We start from the raw sequence: 19,724 nt of genomic DNA on the forward strand, positions 1-19,724 counted from the left end.
GTGCTCCTGGCTAGTGCCCTGGAGAGGCCAAGGGGTCAGAATCCAAGAACGGAATCCCGAGGCCGTGCTCTTCTCAGTTTTAAATCTTGACAAAAGAAACCAAAAACAGGGACGTTCAGCTTCTTTTCTCCATGGTGGGGTGAAAGCCACACCCGAGTCCTCTAGCAGATGCCTGGGTTCTCTGCAGGCTTTCTCACAGCCCCCCTCAGCCCAGCACTACTTGCTTTCACAGTAACTGATCTTTCACCGGCAAATCACGTGTCAGAGGTGGAGGCCAGGCCCGTTCCACGCTCTCTCCTCCAGCAAGAGGCCTGGGGATGTGAGGAGCCGCATGCAGCACCGGGGGTCCTTCCGCAGCCCGCAGCGGGATCTCTCCCAGTGGTCCCAGGTCTCTTGATGGGAATGGGGGGACTTTATCAAATCTGAATTTGGGACTGGCTTTTGAGTTACACAGTTTGCTTGAAATTTTGAGAAATAGCTTAGTGGTCAAAGTTTGGGCAGCAAATAAGTAAATTTGTACTGTTCATTACCTTGAACTCCCAGCTACAAGGAGGTTAAACTGCTTCCCAGGTCCCCACAGGCTCTGTCTCCCGCCTGCCAGGAACATGTTGGAAGTGAGACAAGTGAAAGCCGTTGAGTAGCTCATAAATCCTTCGTTTCTGGGGTAGAACAATCCAGCAGCTTCATGCTGTGTGATTTGCTTCTTTGTGAGGCCTGGTGAAAAACACATGTATCCATTTTAATGTGACTTTATTTTGCAAGGACAAGGAGAATACCTCACTTTGAATAAATGGATTTATCTTTGTAGGTGGCTATTAAGCATATATAATAAAACTACACCATTATTGATGTCATATAAACTTATAAGGGAAATAAAGGGATGGAGAAAATTAGGCTTTGGTCCTTACTTGTACTGGCAGATAGCTCTTTCAGCATCCTTGTCTACCATTTCTGTCATCTGGGTCAGTTTCAATTGGTTCGTTTTTCTCTTTACTATGGGATATATTTTCCTGCTTCTCATGCCTCATGATGTTTGTTGGATGCTAGACATTGTCCACTTTACTGGGTTGGATACTGGGTATTTTGTATTCCTGTAAATATTCTGGAGCTTCGTCCTGGGTGGCAGAGTGATCCTTTCAGGTCTTGACTTTAGGATTAGTTAGGTGGCACTGGAACAGTGTACATGTGGAGTGTAGTTATTCTGTGTTCCCCCCCCCGCCCCCAGAGTCCCACGAATCATGAGGCTTTGCAGCCTGGCTGGTGGGAACGGCCGTATCTGGATCCCGTGTGAGCACCGGGTGCTGACCCTCTGCTCTTCTGGATGGTTCCTTCTCTGGCCTGGAGTGGAGTGAATGGGCCCTGCTGACTGACTGAGGGGCTCTCGTACATCCGCTGAGTCCTCGCTCTAGAGCTCTCTCCTCTCAGGAGGTCCGACCTGCAGGCTTTGGCCACCTTAGTCTCCCTGGACCCTCAGCACCCTCTCCATAATTCGGGGAGTCTGGCAGCTCCCCTTGGGTCCCCTCCCAGCACCGCAGCCTGGAAACGCTCTCAAGGCAGTACGCTGGGCAGCCCTCAGGCTTACCTCGAGGTGCCCCCCTCTCAGGAATCACTGTTGTTCGTTGCCTGATGATCTCTGTCTTGCGAACTCTTGTTTCATATATTTTGTTCATTGTTTGGTTGTTTTGTGTGGGAGGGAAAATCCAGTACCTGTTACTCCATCTTGGTTGTATGAGACTTTGTAATTATTAATTTTGTCTTCCCTATAGCACCGGAAAGCTTGATGCAGGCTTTGGAAGACTTAGATTATCTGGCAGCACTGGACAATGATGGAAACCTCTCTGAATTTGGAATCATCATGTCAGAGTTTCCTCTTGACCCACAGCTCGCCAAGTCTATCTTAGCATCCTGTGAATTTGACTGTGTAGATGAAATGCTAACAGTCGCTGCCATGGTAACAGGTATTCCTTCCACGGCTCTTTTGTACTGTGTATCTGCAGCAGGTATAGATTTAAATGAGATCCATTTGAAATGATAATGAAATATTTTAGTAGTTTGAAAATGTAAAGTTATAAGAATTGCCTTAATATGAAAAAATCTAAATAAAAACCCAGTGAATTTCTTAAAGCAGACAGGTGATAGCATACCGAGTTTGCTTTTGTTGAAGTGATCGGCACAGATCAAGAAAAGCGTGTCACGTGTGCGTGTTTTATTTCCTACCACCTCATTCATCTTGGTTTATAGGTTTTAATTGATTCTTTTACTGGCAGGACAAACCAAAGGCTATGCTGCATTAGGACCTGAGTTCTAATCCTGTCCCTGGACCAGGGGCTGTAATATTTACAAGCAGGGTGTCCGCTGTGCTGAGCAGACCTGAGAAAAGCTAACACACAGGAGTAAGAAGCACAAGATGACGGCTCACCCTAGAGTTCTCTGATTTCTATGTAAACAGGATAGCATGTTATTCACAGAGTAAGACAGGAGCAGGGCTACAAACAGCAGTGAGCCCCCATCCGTTTCCCCCCGCCCCCGCAGCCTGTCGTGCTAAAGGGCACATCTCATTATTGCTGACCTTCTGCCCTTTTGCATCTTAAAGCTCCTAATTGCTTTTCGCATCTGCCGCGGGGAGCAGAGGAGGCCGCCTTGTCTTGCTGGAAGACGTTCTTACACCCTGAAGGAGATCACTTCACCCTCATCAACATTTACAAGGCCTACCAGGACATGGCTCTGAATTCCACCAGCGAATGTAAGTGAACGCTTGGCCTTCTCACAAATTACCTCCCAATTCCACCTTTCCTTCCCCAGATGAAGCTGGGTTGTTATTCGTCCAACACCCTTTGTCTCCAGCCCCCTTGGTCATTTGAGTGGGTTGGTGCTTGAGGCCCTCAGGCACCTGCAGGTGAGCGGTAGAGACACGCCTCCTGCGCCCACAGAGGGCAGGCCTGCATCCACAGACCGGCCCCCAGCCCGGCAGCCTTCAGAGCGAGCTCACTGGGGACGCAGGGACAGGGGACACAGACTTGCACAGCACGGCTCCTGTCCTCTCGGGTCCAGGGAGGAAGGAAAGGAACTGCCACCTCTAGGTGCCCACCGGCCAGAGCTGTGCTTTGTGCCTTTCATAACATGGCATGCTCACTACTGGCTGGAGAGAGAATATGGAGCGTTCAAAGCAAAACAAACCCCAGCTCCAGGTGATAGTAATGAATAGGCTGATGAGCTGAGGGAGGCTGGACCCTGGCGGAGGAGGGGAGAGGGGCGGGTACAGCGTCCAGGGGAGAAGAATGGCCTGGGGCAAAGCTGCGGCAGAAGTCCTGGGTACCTCTAAACCACGGTGGGTATGTTCCCATTCCCAGTGGTGAGGGAACGGAGAACTCCTCCACGTAAACTCCTGTGCTGGGCCTTAAAGACAGGAAGGGGGTCTCTAGGGGCAGACGGGGCAAAGCAGTGAGGCAGACACAGCCAGAGGGGAGCTCCCTTCCTACCAGGAGGATTTTTCTCACCTTTGTTCTCCACGATGCTGCTTTTACCTCCTTTGCTCCAGCAGATGGTGTGAAAAATGTTTAAAGTGAAAAGTATGACAGCAGTCAGAGCGGCAGAGCAGGGAGTTAGTTTTTCAAAGCTGAGCAGAAAAAGTTGTCAGTGGAGCCAGAAAGTACATGAGGGCCTTGGCATCTTTGGAGGGCAAGCCGGTGGTGGTCGTCGTTGGACCAAGTGCAAGCACCCCTGTGGCTCCAGACGGGCCTGAGCGGACGGGAAGGACCAACGGAGGTCTGCAGCCCGCTCTGCCAAGGCCGCATGCGCTCGCAGGCCAAGGCGAAACTCTGGGCCCAGCTAATCACAGATGGCAAGAAAGAATAACTTCACGCTGATCCAGGGGACTGAATTTCGATACAAAATTTGCAGCTAGGGTAGGCGAGCTTAACTGTGACATCATTAATTCCCAAATCAGCCTAGTAGTAATCCTTTTCTTATAATTAAGTAAAGTATGTGAGATATCTTCATGGATCAGAGGTATCTGTACTGTAAGCTTTTTCCCTCCCAGTTTGATTGAATGTCGTGGGCATGTACATCCTCGCCATACGCACACTGGACAAAATGTTGATCTTGAGACAGTCTCTTCTGCCCCTTATGAGCCAGATGAGGGTGATATATAGTATTGGTCAGCGCTAGGGACCTGCACTTTACAGTTGGTGGGCTCGTGGAGTCCCCCACAGTCACTGCAGGTCCTGCCAGCCGGCACCCTCTCCCTTCCCAGCGGTGCCAGGCACAGCCACTCCCGCGGCCACTGAGGTCCCCGTCCTTGCTGCCTCCCTCGCACTCACTCGTGACAACCTTGTTAGGAGAGGACACAGGGACGCAGAGGCAGAGCGCCTTCCCGCCTGGGCTCTCTCAGTTATGACAAGTCATTTCTAAATAGCTTTTGTTTGTTCCTTCCTAGACTGTGCTGAAAAGTGGTGTCACGATTACTTCCTCAACTGCTCTGCACTCAGGATGGCAGATGTAATCCGAGCCGAACTCTTAGAAATCATCAAGCGAATCGAGCTTCCTTACACAGAACCTGCTTTTGGCTCAAAGGAAAACACTCTGAACATAAGGAAAGCTCTTCTGTCTGGTTATTTTATGCAGGTAAGAATGGATAAGGCCACCTGTAGTGTGCTCTTTACAAAATTTCACATACTGAGGACATCCTGTCAGAAACCTCCCACTTAGGATGATTACTGTATTGATGTTAACTTTGAAATAAAACTAAAAACCCTTATATGTTACTAAAGATTTAGTACTTAAATATACTTCCCCGCAGGGGAACGGAGGACTCAGCTAGAATGTTCTGTCAGGAAGACCTTTCCCATCGCGGAGGAACTGTTACAGCACTCTTTGGCTGAACACATAGTCCCTCGTCTCACCTGTTTGCTCCCATGTACCTGGTGACGTAATGCCCAACAAGAAGTAAAGGCGACAGCCCATTTGTTTCTTTCCCGGCGTGGAGGTTGACTAACGTAGCGCCTCTAAACTAAAGCAAGTTACAGAATTAGTATGCACCACCTAAACTCTAAAGCACCCTTAATGGAGAAAAAGGACATTTTAGCATGGATTTCCTCATCTGTATGGAAGAAGTAAGGTTACCTGCATCACAGGGTTATCCTGAGGATTAAAGGAGCTAAAACGTCAAGTGTAAAGCACTGGACACTTGCGAGCGTGGTCCATCATGCGACAGGGAACGTGCTAGCTTTATTTCTTGACCAAAACTTTCACCTTTGTAGCTGCACTATTTTGGCATGCTGCCCTGAAATTGATAAAACTAGTTAACATCCTTATTATCATCACTGGCTCCAAGTTTTGAGCAAAACATGTTTATGTCTTATTTTCTATATCTGAAACTAGAAAACATGGGCGGCAAATCTGTAGTTTTAACTATTCTGTGTGAAGTATTTTGGAATTTTTAAAACAAAATATTTTGTGTATCGATCTCCATATTAATACAAAATCCTTTTTTCTGTAAAACGCTGCCTTTTAGATTGCTCGGGACGTCGATGGGTCAGGTAATTACTTAATGCTGACGCACAAGCAAGTTGCACAGCTGCATCCCCTTTCTTGTTACTCTGTCACCAAGAAGATGCCAGAGTGGGTTCTCTTCCATAAGTTCAGCATATCTGACAACAACTACATCAGGATCGCCTCAGAAATCTCTCCTGAACTGTAAGTTTAACGGAGGAAAAGGGGCTTCTTTGAATTCATACATGAAGAGCAAATGACAAATTTGGTTTCTCTTACATTTTCAATATAAGTTTATACTGCTACCAATCTAAATTATGTTGAGAGTACCTACTAAAGGCAGGTCTCTGTAGATGACTAAGAAATACTCACGCCTCTGAGATTACAGCATAAAGAGAGAACACGGTATAGAAATGTACAGCAAAGCACGATGCACCTTAAGAGGAACAGGGCCAGCAGGTGCAGACCTTGAGCGTAGCAACCTCTCAAAACAGACAGGCCACTGAGACTGGAGCAAGTGGGGAAGAGAAGGGGTGGAGGCCAGGTTGAAGACAGGCAGGTAGCAGAGGTGTAGGGTATGGGCCACATAAAGAGTTTGGAGTTGATCCTAAGTGCAGTACAAAGCAATTGGAGACTCCGTTTTAAGCAAGGGTAACCTCTTCTCCATATATCTTAAAGATCCCTCTGGCTGCTAAGTGAATGGGCTATAGGGACAGCAGTGAGAATGGAGACTAGCCTCAGAGGCTGCTGCAGATGCCGGACCCACTGTGAAGGTACCACTACCACTTGGGCAGTGTGATGTTCTAGGCAGGAACCAGGAGTAACTACAGGTGTGTCCAGCTTCAGCAAATGGACATGGTATGGTATTAGTATGAGATGCAGATACTCCCTCTTGTGCACCCAGAGTTCTCCCAAGCATCTGATCTGACCTGTCGCAAAACTGTGCTGGGCCTTGGGGGAAGTACCCGTTCCCCCCGGTGATGAGAGTGGGGGTGTCACTTCCGCTGTGTGGCATGACCCTAGAGGACCCAACTTACCCTAGAAATGCAATTGGATTGTTCCCAAGTAAACCACAGAAAGTATTCATTCTACAAAGGCAGACCAAGCCACTGAGAAGTTCACACTAATCAAAACTCTACAAGCAGATTCTCCAGGCCTGGGAAGCGCCCACTCATGTTTGGTACCTCTCACCAAAAATAATAATAATAATTTTTTGTTTTAAACAGATTTATGCAATTGGCACCACAATACTATTTCAGTAATCTGCCTCCTAGTGAAAGTAAGGATATTCTACAGCAAGTGATGGATCACCTATCACCCATTTCAACAATGAAAAAGGAACAGAAAATGTGTGAGAAGTGCCCTGAAACTACTGAACAAAGATGCACTATACAGTGACTCTCAAGAACCTTCTACACAAAACCTGATGTGCAATAAATATCCCAAAGGCAGCCCAACAGCTGGTCCACTGGAGTGACGTGCAGACATGACGTGAAGATGGATGTCATACCCTGCAAAGGATAGTCTTGAAAAGAATAAAACTTTTTGCATATTATTTAACAACTAAAAATAGAAGTTTTTATTGAATTACTACTCCATGTTTTTCTTCTTATTGGAAAAGTTTTTAATCAACCATTCTTAATCTGACCAAAATCTTAAAAAGCAAAAATATTTTGTAAATGTGTCACAGACACGGGTGACAGAACCCTACTTTTTGTAGAGGACCTTAATCTGAATAAAGTCATGAGTTTTTCAGTAAATCTCCACTAAGTCTTCTGGTAATTTTTACAAAAACAAGCCCACCACTGTCCATGGGAAATGGGTTAGACAGATAGATGTTCCTTCAGTTTATCCATGATTTCATTCATTTTGTCGCTTGGAATAAACATCACAGTTCGCAGGGGCTTCATTGGTACATCATCAAAGGACCATCGGCCTCCCAGACACGTGTCGCTCTCCTCCTGCACTGAGTAGTTGAACTTCAGGATTGCCTTCTAAACCAAAGAACCATAAATTTAAAGTTCAGACAAGCTAAAGGCAAAACTCACTTAATTGATAACAAAAAATACTACGTTTGGCATATGTAATAAGACTGACAGCTAAAGGAAGCAAAACACAGAATCAAGGAAGCTCAAATGGGACAGTCAGGCAGACGTTATGAAACACTCACCAAATAGATTTCTAACTTACATGAGGAGTATGGATAGAAGTGTTCCATTTCTAAGAGGGGAACAAGCAGCTAAGTAATACTAACACTACTACTGTTTACAGTTCTTAAGTCGCTCATATTCATGATCTCGTTTGATTCTCAAAATAATCTCATGATGCACAAGTGAAATTAAGACTCATAAAATTTGACAGTTAATGAGAAGAATCATCTTTAAATGCTGGTCTTACCCACTGTCCCAGCTGCTTCCTCAGCATAAAGCTGTTGTGTGAAGACAGGCAGGTCCGCGTAACCAGCCCATCTTAAAACACCGTTACACACGTCCCTGACATGGTCTGCCTGCAGTGCTGAGGCACACATTTTTAAAAATTTAATTTTCACTTATTTACTTCCTGAAAAACAAGGGCAGAGCTGAATGTATAGTGCTTTAGTCTTTAGTGGACACCTTAAAATAAGTGATATCATCCAATCCAGGAAAATATGTCCTCCTCAGAGATGTATTTAACATTTTTGAGAGGAAGACAGCTTAAGAAAGTAACATGCTCTGGTATCTGGTTGTCCGTCACAGCACAGGCTTTTACAGGGAGAAAGTGCTAGAAATCCCACCAATGGGGTGGCCTCCAGGACTAAGGGCACAGGGCGGCACATGAGCCAGCACCGGGAGAGCAGGGTCCACCCCGTCCTCCACACCGACCAGATAGTGGCTCCAAGCTCCCTTGGACTCAACGTCCCCCATCTGTGCACACAGGCTGATGTTCGCCTCCCAGAGCGGTTTGAGAATAAAGATCTCACGGTAAGCATGTCGTCAGCATGGTAATCACCTCCTCCCCACTCTGACTGTGTACTAGCTCCTAGCTGCTGTAGATGCAGAAGTTTAAAAACAGAAGGACTTTGACATAAAATGGGAGAGCAATAAATCCTGATTATCATCAAGAAAATCCTTATTTACATCTAAACAAAGAGATGGAACACGATGGGCTTACCTCATAGAAAAATTCTTCTTCTGCATTTGCAAACATTAACTCCTCTCTCTTTTGGCTGCTCAGTGTCTTTTTGGAATTGCTTTTTCCTGCTTCCACGAACGTCTTGCTAATCAGAAGGTAGAAGGAACACTTCCCACATGGCTTGTTAGTTTTGTGCGCCTCTGCTAGTTCTTTCCTGCGAGGCACACACACACAAGGCTTGGCTGATGGGTGAGGCGAGACCCATCAACAAGCCAGAGCACAGAGAAAACTGGTGAGGCCTCTCCTCTGGGCTCTGCTGGGACGCAGGCTTAATGGACAGACATTAGATCTGGATGCTTCTAAAGCAGTGGGTTTTCTTTATGTAGCCAGGTGCACATTCAATTGATTGTGGCAGCACCTTTTATAATAAATGGTACGATGACTCTCAGATTATGCTCTGAGCTGTGGATACACAGCAACTAACAGGAATCTCAAGTTCACACGTCACTGCTCTGTTAAAAATACCTAAGAATCTGGATTTTCTAAAACAACAAACATTTAACTGAAGCACACAAAGGCACATGGCCATGACCAATGCCATTACAGCATGTGACCACTACAATCTCCAATCACCACGTCTGGGACTCATTTCTGACCTCCTGCAGGAATGGCCAGACAGATGCCCCAAACTACCACAGTCAATGAGATAGCAATGAAGCCTTTAATTCTTTTCTTCCTTTCTTTAAATCATACAATAACCCTGTGCATCTAACTAAACAAAAATGTAAAGAAACTCAGAACAACCCTCTGCAGCTTTCTTCAATAGAGGATCAGGAGAAAGCAGATCACGCTCTCCTGAAACCAAACAGACATGAGCTCCAGCTGATCAGAAAAAAGACAACGCAAAACAAAACACGCTTAGGCCCCAGAAGTACAATGTGAGTATCAGCTGAGGGTATGAGAGTAAAACTAAAAAGCGATGCGTCTCTGAAGGAAAAATGGGAAACCGAAAGGCCTTCAGACTGTAGTTACATTCGCGCCAACTATTTCCAGGGAGATCACAAAGAAGTGCCGTGACCTCTGAGAAATAATATTCCGTAAAGCCTGGAGGCCTGCCTGTAATTTTATCCTCCTCTATTTCAAAGCACAGGCGATGCCAATTCTTAGCCCTTCTTACATTTAAAATATTCTTGTAAATTTAAAACTCCTGAATTAAAAAACAAAATAACCAACCCTGAGAAGCCAGAGATGCAGTATCAGGACCATGGTTGCATTAGTCATAAAATATCCCAGTGGAATTTAGGAGTTGTACTGTTTGTTATTGTTGTAATTATTCAACATTTTATTTGTGTTACAGAAATCTATCTGTGAAGAGGGTTAAAAGCTTTAGTCAAATGGAGGTAAAAAGTCTATATGAAACTCAACAATTTTTATACCATTTAAATCTCTAAGATTATTAAGCCTACTCTCACAATATTCCTAAGTAATTAAAACTCTTTTAAAAAGCCAATTATTAGTAATGCATGCATCTCACAGGCACTCTCACCACTCATGCTTAAACCAAGGGCAGAACTCTTTCTATACCAAAACATGCCATTTGAAGCACATTTCTCACTGTGGGGAGAGCACATTTCCCACATTGGGGAAAGAACTACCGTTCAGAGGCATCTTCCAAAGTGTCTTACTGAAGCTGCTGGTGCATGGGCAGCGCTATCTGTGCAGGAATGTTAATGAATCTTTCACTCAGCAGAAAGCCCACAGGCCTGGTGGCGTCATTGAAAAGCTTGTCCAGCTGTTCAACCATACTCTTTTCACAGTTCTTCTCGCAGAGGCGTAAAATAAACTCTTTAATTTGTTCAGCAAACGGGGTACCCTAGAAAGCAAAGAGAAGGCTCACTTTTTGTTACAGGCCATCACTTACAGGAGAAAACTCCAAAGTGAGAGCTATCACTTTTTATCTTACAGGTAAGGGCAGTTTTCTGCCAACACCTTTAAAACCTTGTATGTCGTCAGTGTTGATTGCGTAAGTATTTCTCTAAAGTAACTACACCTGGTTATTTACCATCCCATAATCAAGGGTCAGAGAAGGTTACACTAACACTCAGACATGCTGGGATGGAAATTCTAATCCATCTCATAAAGACAAATGGAAGTAACTGGAAAAGTTCAATTAAAAATTACGATAAAGTATAGCCTGCATCTTATTCTAAGGAGGGGAAGCTGCTGGTTGTTTATTAGAACTCATCAATGAGTCAATAAAAAGTAACGAATGAAAATACAGATAAATGTCAGTAAGTGTCCTCAACTTCAGAAATCAAAACAGCTGCAGAGACAGCAAAACACCTCCTGTGTCAACACCAACATCAGGACACCCATTCCTGAAAAGCCAGGTGACGATTCTCTATACCACAGGCAGTAAATGACTTTAACTGGGTACAGAGTATTCAAAGGAAAACAAAAACACCTTCATACTGAAAAAAGGATTACAATAAGATTTCACAAGAGCACACATATTTATAGTTAATATCATGGTCTGATATAAAAGATACTTTTATCATGCATTAAATAAAATTAACTCCTGAGGGTTTGGCCTAAGGAATAACTATTCTGATGCCAGTCAGGGAAACCCACCTTCCTTTCAGTTAAATTTAAAAGGCTTATGAAGCCAAAAATCCCATCTTCATCCACATCGTCATCGCTGTCTTCTGAAACATCCGTTTGCTATTTTAAAAAGAAAAAAAAATTAACTTTATATTTGGTTGGAAAGAAGTGCAACACCAAGTCTTGGAATCCAGGCCTCGTTTATCTTTCCACTTTTCAAACAATAACTTTGTTTTACTGTCATCACCTCAGAAAAGCACCGTGGGCTAAAATTGTGTGGTCTTGTTCACATCACTTTACCTCCCTTGATTCTGTCCTCTTCTTACATTCTGGATGATCTTCTGCTCTAAATTTCTTTTTACTAGACTCTTAAGACATTTTCCTCAATGTCTTATAAATCCAGAACAGATAAGACCTCATGAAGGAAACCATTTTAGTCTGTTTTCTAAGCGGTCTGGCTGGAGCCAGCCCAGCCTTGTTTCTCTGTGTGTCCACCACACTGTCTCACCTAAAACGCATGCTTCCTGACCACCGGCCGGTCCCCACCACTGGGGAAGGGGAGCAATGCCTCCGTGTGCACGGGTAGGAGAGAAGAAAATGAGGGCAAGAGAGGAAATGAGGAATCGAGAAAACAGAACTAAGAGTGAGATGCTTGACTCCACCTTGAACTTCCTGGCTCAGCTGTACTCGACTCAACACATAGTCCACATTTTCTTTTACCTGTTGGTTGTTTGCTCGTCCCAGCTGTAAACTCCTCTGGCAGCATCCCCGGCCCCCAGCACAGAGCCAGGCCAGACTAAGTCCTTGGGGAACAAGCGCTGAATGAATGAAATAAAATGAGGCTGCTGCTCTTCCACCGAAGGACAGCAGGGACCCAGGACAGCCCGTCTGTCCCTGAACTTGTTCTGTGCGAAGCGGCACCAGCACCACGGGCTCAGCCAGGTGCGGTCGGCAGCGCCAGAGCGCCCCCCGGTGGCCGGGGCCTCAGGGCAGGAACAGAGAGCGGAGCGGAGCCTGCCCGTGGGGGGGAAATCGAAGCAGACAGAGCTGCGCGAGGGGCCTGGGCTCCCCGGAGGCCGGCGAGGGAGAACGCGGCTCCCGGATCCAAGCTGACGGTGCCACGGAGGGGGCCTCAGGCGAAGGGGCAACCAGGCTTCACAGCAGAACACTTCCACTGAAGCTGGCGGTGCGGGAACACGAAGGGGGGGCGGCTGCGGCGAGGCCCCGAAGGCCTGGGTCACCGCCAGAGCGGCTGCCAGACGCGGGAGAGAGGCCTCGAGCTCAGCAACGCATCAGGGCGCCGAGGCAGCTCAGGAGAGACTGACGCAGTCCCGGCGAGAGGACCAAGGGCACGTCGGCTCTTGGAGGAGAGGGGAGAGGAGCGCAGAAGAACGTACTGCGTGGACCCGCCCTGATCCTCCGAGAGCAGCACGGCAGCCTCCGTGCACGTCAGAGGACCCCCAGCCACCGTGGCAAAACTTGCGTGGTGCTGACGGACGGAAAGCCGGGGCAGGAAGAAGGCCCCCCAGTGTGAAGCCCTGAGACTCCCAAACCCCCCGTCGATGAAAAGCAACGAGCACCCCGGAACCCACTCGGCCTTCCTCCCCCTGGACAGGCTGCCAGGCGCGCCCCGCCGGCCGCCGCTGCTCCGTGGCGCGGGCCCCGCCCCCGTCTCCCCCACCACCACCCGCCGCCCCGCCCCGGCCTGGCCCGAGGCCTGCCCCTCCCAGCCCACTCCTTCCCTCTCCCGGGCCTCTTCACTCAACACAATTCTTCGTGGCAGCCGAGTTCTGAGCAACCCGCTGCACGACACCCGGGCCCTGAGACTCCAGCCTCGCGCCAGCCACGCACACGCAGTCCCCAGCCCACCTCCCCTTCCCTCGGAATCGCCTTCTCTAGAAGAGTCCAAATCCCCCCAGATCCAAAGCCTCCAGAGAAGGCTCTGGCAGTCCCTGTCCTAGGAACAAGAAGCCTGGGTCCCTGGGACACCGCAGGTGTCTCTGTGGAAGCCAAGGAAGCCATAATTGTAATTTAGACTTATTTGTGTAATTATCCGATGAAAGGCTGAATCCCCCGACTAGAGAATAAGCTTTTTCAAAAATAAAAGCAACTGCTTCTCATCGGTATGCATCAGGTCTCGGGACACTAATCAGCTAGAGCTCACGTGTGTCTGGTCACAGAGCAGGCAGCTGCTTCTCCCCACCGCGCTACCGAGGTGTCACCCTCTCATCTTCCTGACGTTGTGTGCTACAGGTTCTGAATGTTGGCAGCAGGTCTGAAAAGCGTCTGTTGTATTTAGTAATGAAGATGTTGGTGATCCCATCAGTTTCAGGACATCGGGAGAGTGTTGGGGGTAAAAGCCAGATTAAGGTGTTTAGGAGAGGAGGTGGAAATCAAATGCAAAATATCTTTCAAGAATTTTGGCTTTGAAAACCAAGTGAGATGGCTGAAGGTGAGGTCGTTTGAGTGGATGGAACCTTAGACCGAGGTGGAGTTATTTTGCTTTTTTACAATAAGCTAGACGATAGGTGCTGGGAATAGAAAAAAAGACTTCAACGGGGACAGTTACGCATACAGAGTACAAGCCGTGCACCAGATGCTGTTCTAAGCATCTTCTCTCGTTCACCACCCCCCCACACCTACGAAGCAGGCACCATCCTCATCCTCATCATCAGAGATGCCCGTGGAGAAAGATGAAGGTCACCGTGCAGACTGCATTTTCCACAGAAGGCTGAAGCTATTTTTTCTGTCCCACATTCTCTTCTGACAAAGTGACCTAGACACTCCTCCCACTGAGGGGGGCGATCCACGTGCCCTCCCCTTGGATCTGCACAGGCCATCACGTCTGCTGATCAAATGAATGGTGGAAATCACCCGGTAACATAAGATGCTCTGCACTTCTGCCTGGCTCTCTTGGGTAGGGAGGCCCACACTACAGAGACTGAGGCCCATGGTTCCAGCTGGGCTCCCAACAGAGACACAGGAGTGAACCATCTTGCAAGGAAATCCGCCAGCCCCGCGCTGAGCCTCTGCAGCTAATGTTCCCGGAGCGAATACGAGCTGTCCTCACTGAGCTCTGTCCAAAGTGCAGAGTCATGGGCCAGAGTACTGTTGCTGTCCCGACTCGAAGCTGCAGGGCAGTCTGTCAGGCAGCAGAAGAAACGTAGAGCCAGCGGAGAGTACACGCAGAGGCGGGATTCGTCCCAGGCCTGCACCCTCCTCCTCCAAGTGCCACCCCCTGCTTTGCATGACACCACTCAAGGCTTTCCCCCTTTTTCCTCTCCTGTCACTCCTGAGTCTCCTTGGCAGGTTCTGCCACTTAGCTCATCCCCCCCAACTAACGCTGTTATGACCAGACTCTGTCCCTGCCCTCCCTGGACAACTTCAACTACTCCCACAACTTCAGTGACCATTTATGTGCTGAAAACGCCCCAGTCTCCAGCTGCTGCGCAACATCTCACTTGCATGTATCACAGGCAAATCAAACGCAAAATGTACAAATCCAAGCTCGTGTTCCCCTCTTAACCTGATCCTCTTCCATGCTTGCTACCTTGGTTCTCCAGCCAGACACTAGGGTATCATCCTCAACTCCTTTTGCACTCACTCTCAGACCCAACCATTCATTAAGCCCCGTCGTATTTCACCTCCCCAATATCTTCTGAATCAGCCCACTTCTCTCCCTATCCACTGCCACAACCTAGATCACTGCATTTAATAACCCTGAATTGCTGAGATGGCCTTCTAACCAGTAATACTTTCCAATTTGAGTTTCTGGCCTACTTGCTATAAAACAGGAGGAACTTAGGATAAAGAACTAATTTAATCAGAATAAACACAACTGTCCTGCTTACCTTAATCACACTCCCGATATGGTTCTGTTGAATTAAGAGATCTGTTAGTTCTGCAGTGTTCACAGGAGCTTTTAGGAAAAGCTAAGAGGAGAAAAAAAATATATTTTAAATTAAAACCAAAGTATGGGACTTCCCTGGTGGCAGAGTGGTTACGAATCCACCTGCCAATGCAGGGGACATGGGTTCGAGCCCTGGTCCGGGAAGATCCCACATGCCACGGAGCAGCTAAGCCTGTGCGCCACAACTACTGAGCCTGTGAGCCACAACTACTGAGCCCGTGTGCAACAACTACTGAGCTCGAGATCCACAACTACTGAAGCCTGCACACCTAGAGCCCGCTCTCCTCAACGAGAAGCCACCGCAATGAGAAGCCCGCGCACTGCAATGAAGAGTAGCCCCCACTCGCCGCAACTAGAGAAAGCCTGCACGCAGCAACGAAGACCCAACATAGCCAAAAGTAAATAAATAAATAAATCTATTAAAAAAAAACCTAAAAAAAAAAAACCAAAGTATGATTTCTAATAAAACTTCTAATTTCCATATTCAAATAAAAATAATGAAATTTCAATGATTTGACCAGGAAGATGACCCAGAAAAGCAATCCCAAGAGGAAAGAAAAGCCAGAGCAAATCAAAGCAGTCAAGGAACAGAAATTTGAGACGAGGCAGAGCCGGTGGTAATACAGGGGGTCTTGGGGAGAGGAGCGGACAGGGAGGAGAAGAGAGGGGAGGAGGGTGGACTGGACACCGGAGGCTCTGAAGGGTGGCGAACCAAAGCCATCTTATGTGGGGTAAAGGAATACGGAGAAGCAGCAAGCCTGCTGCTTGTGGCACCAGATGGTGGAATCAGTGACAGGGCCATTATGTGAGAATTCCTTTAACCCCACAAAGCTTAGAAATGAATTAGAGAAAAACAGAATAGCTCAAGTAATTAAAATATGAAAGGGAGAGTACTTTAGAACACAGAATACTTAAATATTTTAATCAAAGGAAGGGGTCTGGGAGCAGAGGCACAAATAGGGGAGTTAGCCCTGGAAAAGAAAACAATTCTTCCTTCCAGGCAAAGTGGAGAGGGTAGGAATGGGAATTCTAAAACAGAAAAAATGAAATCTGACAGAACTTATATCGAATGGCCTGGAATTTCTTAGAAGAGCAAATCCGTGTGTAATGAATAAAAGACAATACCTGCTGCAGTAATTTCTTAATTCCGTCGTAATCGTTATCTGAGATAGAATAAGCTTCGAATTCAATATTCACTTCCTGTAAATGACACACAAAATAGGTCAGCATACACAACTCACTAAGATAATTCAGGCATTATGTTCCCTCCCCACCTCATTCTTTTTGGCTCTATCTCCATCTATGGAACATGCCAGAAAAAGGACAAGAAGAAGAAAATGTTACCGAAAGAACTATAACTGCCTAGGCTTCAAAATAAGCAAACATTGCCAAGACTGCCATCTGCACAGATGACAAAGCACCTTCACACCATCTCCTCATTTGAAAGAAAAGCCTGAGAAGAACAACGCATTCAGAGTGACCTAGTTTTGATGTTGAGAAAGTCTGTTCTGGATAAAGCAAATGAGAAATTATTATTTACCTGACTGCAGGAAGAGTGAGCAAAGAACAAAATCACTTCAAAAGTCCTTGGCATTGCCTAGAGCTTGATTCAGCCCATGGATTTGAGGCCACGCTTCATTCACTGGGCAAGAATTTACTGAGTAACCCTTCTGTACCAAGCACAGTGCCAGGCACTCAAGATGAAAAGGTGAGCAAAGTAGACATGAACGATCATGCCCTGCTGGAGCTTATGGTTTAGGTGGGAATACCGACATTAAGGAAATAGTCATGGAAATAAATATAGGCTTACAACTATGCATGCTACAAAACACAGGTGAATGGTGCTATAACAGCTTAAGAAATAGGAGGTTGGAAATTCAGGCAAGGCTCCCCTTAGAAAAGAGACACTTGAGCTGGGAACCTAGGACCAGTAAAGAGAATTCCTGGCACAGCACAGACGAAGGCCCTGAGGCAGGAGGAAATATGGTGAGTACAAGTAACTGAAAGGTGTGTGTAGGGAGGCTCCCTGATCTATCTCTGTAAAACAACAATAACAGACTCTAAGACGCAATGCCACTGAAATATTCCATAAATAAATGTAAGGATTACTTCACTCCAAAAAAAAAAAACTTAAAGGCTTTTAAGTGCTAAATAAGATCAGTCCTTGAGGATCCTAAATCATGTATTATTAGTATTACTATTATTGCTGGAGGGTAAATTCTCACAAGCAGAATTACTGAATCAGAGGATTTATACACATTTTAAAGTTCTGATGTTGTCAAATGGCCCTCCAAAAAGGGTGCATCAATTTATAGTCCCACCAGCAGTATATGTAAGTGCCTATTTTCTTACACTATCATCAGTGATGGTTACTACACAAATTTCCAACCACTGGCAAACTGATATAGATTATCCATGTTAACGCAAGAAGCGCTGAGTTCTATAACCCGAAGTTAGCAAAAGCCAGTTAAAGATCTAAATAAAAAACAGTGAGACCGCATTTAAGGCAAGGGGCCAAAGTAAAGAGCTGCTTTGTAAGGGAAAGCTCTGTTCCACGGAAAATATATTATATACCACACCACAATCACAGCACTAATCCTGCACCCATGCTTGCCCTGCTCATGTTTATCTCTGACTTTATTCCCCCATCACCCTCTTCCTTATTCTGATCCCACCATATTAGCTGTCTCTCTGTCCAATAACCATGAGGACTTTGGATTTTCATACAAATGAAATGAGAAGCCATTGGAGCGGTCAGAGCAGGGAAGTGAGAACAGATCTACATTTTTTCTTTTTGGCCGCGCAGTGCGGCACGCAGGATCTTAGTTCCCAGACCAGGGATCAAACCCATGCCCCCTGCAATGGAAGCGCGAGGAATCTTAACCACTGCACAGCCAGGGAAGTCCGTAGACCTACATTTTTAAAAGATCTTTCTGCTGTGGGTGGAGGAGAGATTGTAGGGGAACAAGAACGGGAAAAGGCATGCCAGTTAAAAGTTACTACAGAAGTCCAGGCAAGAGATGGTGGAAGGGTGGACTTTGCCCGTTGCAGAATCACTGATGAGAAACGTCTGGATACTGAAGATAAAGCCAACAGAATTTACTGATGCGGGATGAGGAAAAGGAAGGAATTACAGTTAACTTTCGGGTTTTGGATTTGAGCAGCTGGTGAATTTGGCAACCATTTATGTAAGCAGATACGTTAGAGGGTCCCTGAGAAAAAGAACCAGGAATGGCTTTCTTGACATAAGAGAGTCCTAGCTCCTCCTCAAATGATATCCGTAATACCTGAGTTCTGCAGGAACTAAGGCCCCCACCCAGGTGGAGGACCGAACAATGATGCTGATCCTCCAGACTTCAGTCAGCTAAAGCTTGGACTCCGTTGACCTTTGCCCCAATTTTATGCTGAATTCGCCTCTGCTCAAGCCCCCTCATGAATATGCACGTACCCTTAGCTTAAAACAGCAGCGCTGCTGTTTGGGGGAGACACTGCTTGGGGAAAGACCCCCGGTGTTCTCCTTACTTTTGCTGCAAGTAAGAAATCCTTCCTCCTTCTAATCTTCAGCTTGGTTGTGCTTACTGGCTCGATCACCCACCAAGAGGTGAACCCAGTTTTCAGGTAACATTTAGAGAAATGGCAAAGATTAGGATCAGGGGCATAAATTACCAACTCTGCCCGGCGGGTGTTAAGTTCAGGGCTACCTATTAGCCATTCCGGGGTCTTCAGGACCTTTCCATCCTAATTATTCATTCAACAAGTGTTAACTACCTCTAATGCCAGGCTCTACGGTAGAAGCCAGTTCTAGCAGAACATATCACCAGGACTTGGTCTGAGGGGCAGAAAAGACAGCTTAGTTGAGATCTGACCAAGAAAGGGAAAACACTGCAGGAAAAACGCAGCGCGCAGAGAGGAGGAGGCTGGCCTTCGAGAAACGGGAAGGCGGCCGCCATGAGGGAGGCGGGCACCGCTAACCCGGCGGGGAGCTGCGTGGGGAGGGCAGAGGATGAACTCGGGGCCCCCGGCGGCCCAAAAGGATTTGGGGCTTTAGCCTGAGAACTAAAAAAGGCCACCGAGGACGGTGCCGTTGCGGCGGTGGGAGGGCCCACGCACCCGGCCGGGACAGGACTTATAAAAATAACTTTCTGTGGCTGCAATATGTAAAAGACCGAAGTGGAACCTGAGTGAGAACCTTTTCTCACCTCCAGTTTCTGCTTAAGGACCCTCAGGTACGGGGAAGTCGCTACTCCAAGCAGCTCACACACTCACATGGCTTTGGTTGTTGGAAAGTTTTTTCTCAGACATAAGCCAAACCGGGGTCGCGCGTGTTTCTCACCTCATTGACGACCTCGTCGTCTTCATCCTCCTCTTCGTCACTGTCTTCGTTGTCTTCGTCCTCATCCTCGAGTTCATCATCCTCGTCCTCATCGCGCGGAACCGAAAACCCGCCATCCAAGGCACGCCGCTTGGGCCTGGACGCCATGCTGCCGGCCCCACTGCGCCTGCGCAACTTCCATGAGCCCGCCCTTCCGGGCCCACCCATTACAAGCGGAGGGGGTAGAAGGTCACGAAGAACCTCGGAGCGGGGTCGGCGTCAACCCCACTGCCCCTGGTG

At 47.0% G+C, this 19,724-nt stretch overlaps 2 protein-coding genes across 4 annotated transcripts in view; one reads left to right on the top strand and one right to left on the bottom strand.

Annotated features, from left to right (window-relative positions):
• The window catches only part of DHX32 (DEAH-box helicase 32 (putative)), a 52,180-nt gene extending 45,126 nt beyond the window's left edge, over positions 1-7,054 (top strand). For all 3 annotated transcript variants that reach the window (XM_060033852.1, XM_060033850.1, XM_060033853.1), the window contains 5 exons: positions 1,767-1,958; positions 2,594-2,743; positions 4,436-4,623; positions 5,513-5,694; positions 6,717-7,054. In XM_060033852.1, coding sequence (XP_059889835.1) covers positions 1,767-1,958; positions 2,594-2,743; positions 4,436-4,623; positions 5,513-5,694; positions 6,717-6,888 — 884 coding nt within the window. In that variant the 3' untranslated portion in view covers positions 6,889-7,054. The remainder of the gene's footprint in view (positions 1-1,766; positions 1,959-2,593; positions 2,744-4,435; positions 4,624-5,512; positions 5,695-6,716) is intronic.
• BCCIP (BRCA2 and CDKN1A interacting protein) lies at positions 7,043-19,598 on the bottom strand. The gene is made up of 7 exons (XM_060033855.1): positions 19,446-19,598; positions 16,238-16,312; positions 15,054-15,134; positions 11,233-11,322; positions 10,287-10,474; positions 8,641-8,815; positions 7,043-7,484 (listed from the first exon to the last, which is right to left on the bottom strand). Exons 1-7 carry the CDS (start codon positions 19,590-19,592, stop codon positions 7,314-7,316), a joined length of 927 nt encoding a protein of 308 aa, XP_059889838.1. The 5' UTR covers positions 19,593-19,598; the 3' UTR covers positions 7,043-7,313.
• Positions 19,599-19,724: the final 126 nt, after the last annotated feature.

The sequence above is a fragment of the Delphinus delphis genome, chromosome 16, assembly GCF_949987515.2.
Source record: "Delphinus delphis chromosome 16, mDelDel1.2, whole genome shotgun sequence".
NCBI lineage: Eukaryota > Metazoa > Chordata > Mammalia > Artiodactyla > Delphinidae > Delphinus > Delphinus delphis.